Below are 3,557 nucleotides of genomic sequence, written 5' to 3'. Positions count from 1 at the left end.
CATATACTAGCTGAAGCTACTCGTTAAGGAAGCAGAAATAGTATAAAGGCCAATGTTAGATAATGTTCTCTTTTTTTCTCTTTAATTAAATCCTTAATTACCTTATTAGATGCTAATTGCATACCCTGTTTTGTGGAAGGTAATAATTGACTCATTTAACTGATTCCGCACTTGTGTCTTCTTTAAATTCAAAGCCAAAATTCTATGAAAAGTGGAAATGCACAGTTGGGCAGTTTCCAGTTACCTTATCAAGAGTCACAGTAATCAAGTCAGACAATTTTGGGGGGTTGAATGCTAACACACACAACATAGGTAAACACATCTTAATAGTAAGAAGCTGTTGACCTAACCACCTCATATGAAGCAACAGTAAAATATCACCCTATTGTAATTACCCCAACTATATTTTTTGTGAAACATCAATACTCCATCTTACATTGCAATTTGTTAAATAGTTAATAACCCGATTTTCAATGAAATTAGCATGACTTACCACCTATTCAAAATTAAATGCATAAATCTATTACTTTGAATAATATTTAAAATAAAAAAAATAATAATATGCATTACTTTCATTGCAGTAATGATTAATAGCTTCGATAGATGCCGCCAGTTTAACAGTCGTTGCTGAAGTAAAAATCAAAACAGGTAGTGTCAGAAAGTAGCTTAAATGTTGAGCAACATAACATATAAGTATGAAAGTAGTGAGTAAAAAGGAAAGTCGAGCTATGTTAGCAGCAAAAATCAGAACGACAGCAATGAGTGTGGTAAATCAAGCATCCAAGGATGAAAAATCTAGCGTAGTCTTATTTGCATCTGAGTTAGCCCTCTCACGAGTCTTTATTTCTCTTTACATTAACGCTGACTCTTTTATTAGAAGCTATAAGCAGTTGAAATCACTATTGAAACATCACTACATTATTTTTATTGCCAACACTCTGGACACGTGCGTATATATTGCCCATCTTATCATAAATGTGTTAGATATGTAGACCACATAAAGGATGCTAAAATTTCGAAAATGATAATTCATTATTTCTAGGAGTTACAATAAACTATCGTGCGGGTATTATGAAAAAGTGACACAAAATTAATTACACTTTTTACATTTTTCTTCGCTCACTTCTAACACTCTCATTACATTTTTTGCCTTGCGGATAATCGCAAAGTCTTGAAAAACAGCAAGTTGCTCTGCCTTTTTCTAATTTGTTTAAGAGTTTGAAAACATCTATTCATTTTCTTTATTTTTTTCCCCTTTTGCTTTGTCAAGTTCACTCAGTGACTTATCTTTTCAGTCGCAATTGTGACCTAAAAATGTCGCAACATCAAAGCACCAACTTTAAATTAATTTATATGTTTTAGCTAGTAAAAATCAAATTCTGCTTTATTTTATAGACCGAAGCCTCTTTCATGTTTAAATTTGTTGTTGCTTTCATTGATGATCTAATTATTGTCACTGTAAATCTCGATCTTGTCTCTCAAGTTTTTTGCTACATCTAAATATTATATCAATGTTTCTGGATGTGGCTGATTTGCTACATTTTACGACTATATTTCTTCTTTCTGTTCTTCATTTTTATGTGTAATATTATAGTAATTCGACAGCTTATTATCAATTTCGGAACCAATAAAATATTTCATATTTTTGGATAGTTATTATTATCTTTGTTTATACTAATAAGAAAAATATTACTTTATTTTGTTTTTATGTTATCATAATACCATTAGCAGACTTACAACAAACTTTGTGAAAGTGTGTAAATAAGACACTACAAGTGAGTAAATGAAATTCTCACTTTAACCACATGTAACAGTAGTAATATAGGAAATGGTGAGTTTGATAATTTGAATTAGTGATTTTAAATTTAGGAAACTATCAAAGAAATTCGTAACTAGATTAAATGTCACAATTTTCAAGATTCTAAAAACTGATACTGACGTTGAAATATGAAATAATCTTACCACTTTTGGTTAGTAATATATATAATTAGGCTTACAAGTTACATGAATTTAGATTTACATTTATCTATGATTTAGAACTTGATTTCTTAAGTTTTAAGTCTGAAGCGTGATGTTTCGAGCGACGTTTCTTAAGTTATGCTTAGCCGTAGCCCAGGATATTCGATGTTTATATCGCAAGAGCCCATGGCTGTTAAACTTAAACTGTTAAAGTGTATCACTTACTACTTAGCTAAGTTAAAAAAAAAAAGTTCAGCTGATTTCAGTTAAGATCTCTAACAGTCTAAGTTAAATATTTTACCTCAAGAATAGGAGAGTAAAAAGTGATCTTATTAAATGTTTTACAAATTCCAAAATATGGGGGGTGACAAGATAAAGAGTCTACTTTATAAGAGTTTGAGAGAGGAATTGAAGATTTACTGAAAATTAAAGGATGGATTTATATTTTTACTTTTCTCAGTGGTGGGTGTTCTAGGACAACTTTAAAGAACTACATTTGTGTCTTTATGCTATCAGATTCTCTAGAATTTTCCTTACTTCAGAAGAAAGTTCACTTTAACTGGCCAGTAATTTTCAGTGTAGCTCTTTTCACCCTCTTTAGTTTAAAAATAGTAGTAGTAGTAAAAGTAACCCATAAGTACTCATCTAATCTTTATATGTACTTAATTTTTGTGAGAGTGTCCTTTTGGAACCCAAATAGTCATTAAATTAATAAGAAAATAATTTAATATTCAATTTTGTTTGTTTCAAACATAAATCAACTCAAATATAGATTCTTTTTTCTCAAACATTTATTTTTAAGTATGCAATTAATTATACATAATAACAAATGTTATAAGTTATCCTTTCACTTGCTATAGAGAATCTTGGAACATGTATGATTGAAGTATTTTTGAAGATTCTCTATTGATATTTGAACAATATTATACAAAATTCATCAAAGTTTACTTTTGAGAATTGTGCTATACTAATAGAAGTTTGAAATTTCCTACAAGGATTTTCTTTGAAATATAGATATAAACTTATTTGTCATATGAAAACTATGTTGAATCAGACCACACATCTTTTGAAAATTACTTTATCCCTAACTTGTCAATTAAATGATTTTGTCACATACATATATCTTGATAATAAAAGGTTAAATTCAAGGAGCTTGTGTATGCATTTAAAATATTAAATTCACAAATAAACAACGATTGTAAAAGTCACTCTACAAGTTTCAATGTGGTTTCATGTCATCTTCAGGAGTGTGAAAAACAGTTACTATGTGCTGCATAAGTATAACAGCCATTGTCATGTGACTATTGGACTTGTATAGCACACAGTAACTGTTTTTCACACTCCTGAAGATGACGTGAAACCATGTTCAAGCATGTAAAATTACTTTTACAACCATTATTCGGCTTAACTAAAGATTTTGATTGTGTATTATAAAATGTTGTTAATTTGTGAATTTGATATTTTATACATCTTGATGTTTAATAATGGCTGGAGACGGCTTGAATGGGTAATGAAGAAAAACTTTAATATAAGTTTAACATAACAGCAAATGTACAACGCTTCGACTAGTTACCTGGTTATGACAAAAAATTGTCGAA

General features: G+C 29.6%; 1 protein-coding gene across 2 annotated transcripts in view; it reads left to right on the top strand.

The window, feature by feature from the left end:
• Positions 1–1,755: 1,755 nt before the first annotated feature.
• LOC106467542 (transmembrane protein 161B-like) overlaps positions 1,756–3,557 on the top strand; it is a 44,391-nt gene continuing 42,589 nt past the window's right edge. Inside the window, exon 1 of one of the 2 annotated variants that reach the window (XM_013927908.2) lies at positions 1,756–1,831. In XM_013927908.2, the coding sequence (XP_013783362.1) occupies positions 1,829–1,831 (3 nt within the window). In that variant the 5' untranslated portion in view covers positions 1,756–1,828. Of the gene's footprint in view, positions 1,832–1,899; positions 1,971–3,557 lie in introns of those variants that run through there. The other variant, XM_022396431.1, reaches the window with a different exon arrangement.

The sequence above is a fragment of the Limulus polyphemus genome, unplaced genomic scaffold (assembly GCF_000517525.1).
Source record: "Limulus polyphemus unplaced genomic scaffold, Limulus_polyphemus-2.1.2 Scaffold81, whole genome shotgun sequence".
Lineage (NCBI taxonomy): Eukaryota > Metazoa > Arthropoda > Merostomata > Xiphosura > Limulidae > Limulus > Limulus polyphemus.
The sequence above is the reverse complement of the archived record's forward strand: the minus strand, read 5'-3'. Positions and strand labels throughout refer to the sequence as shown.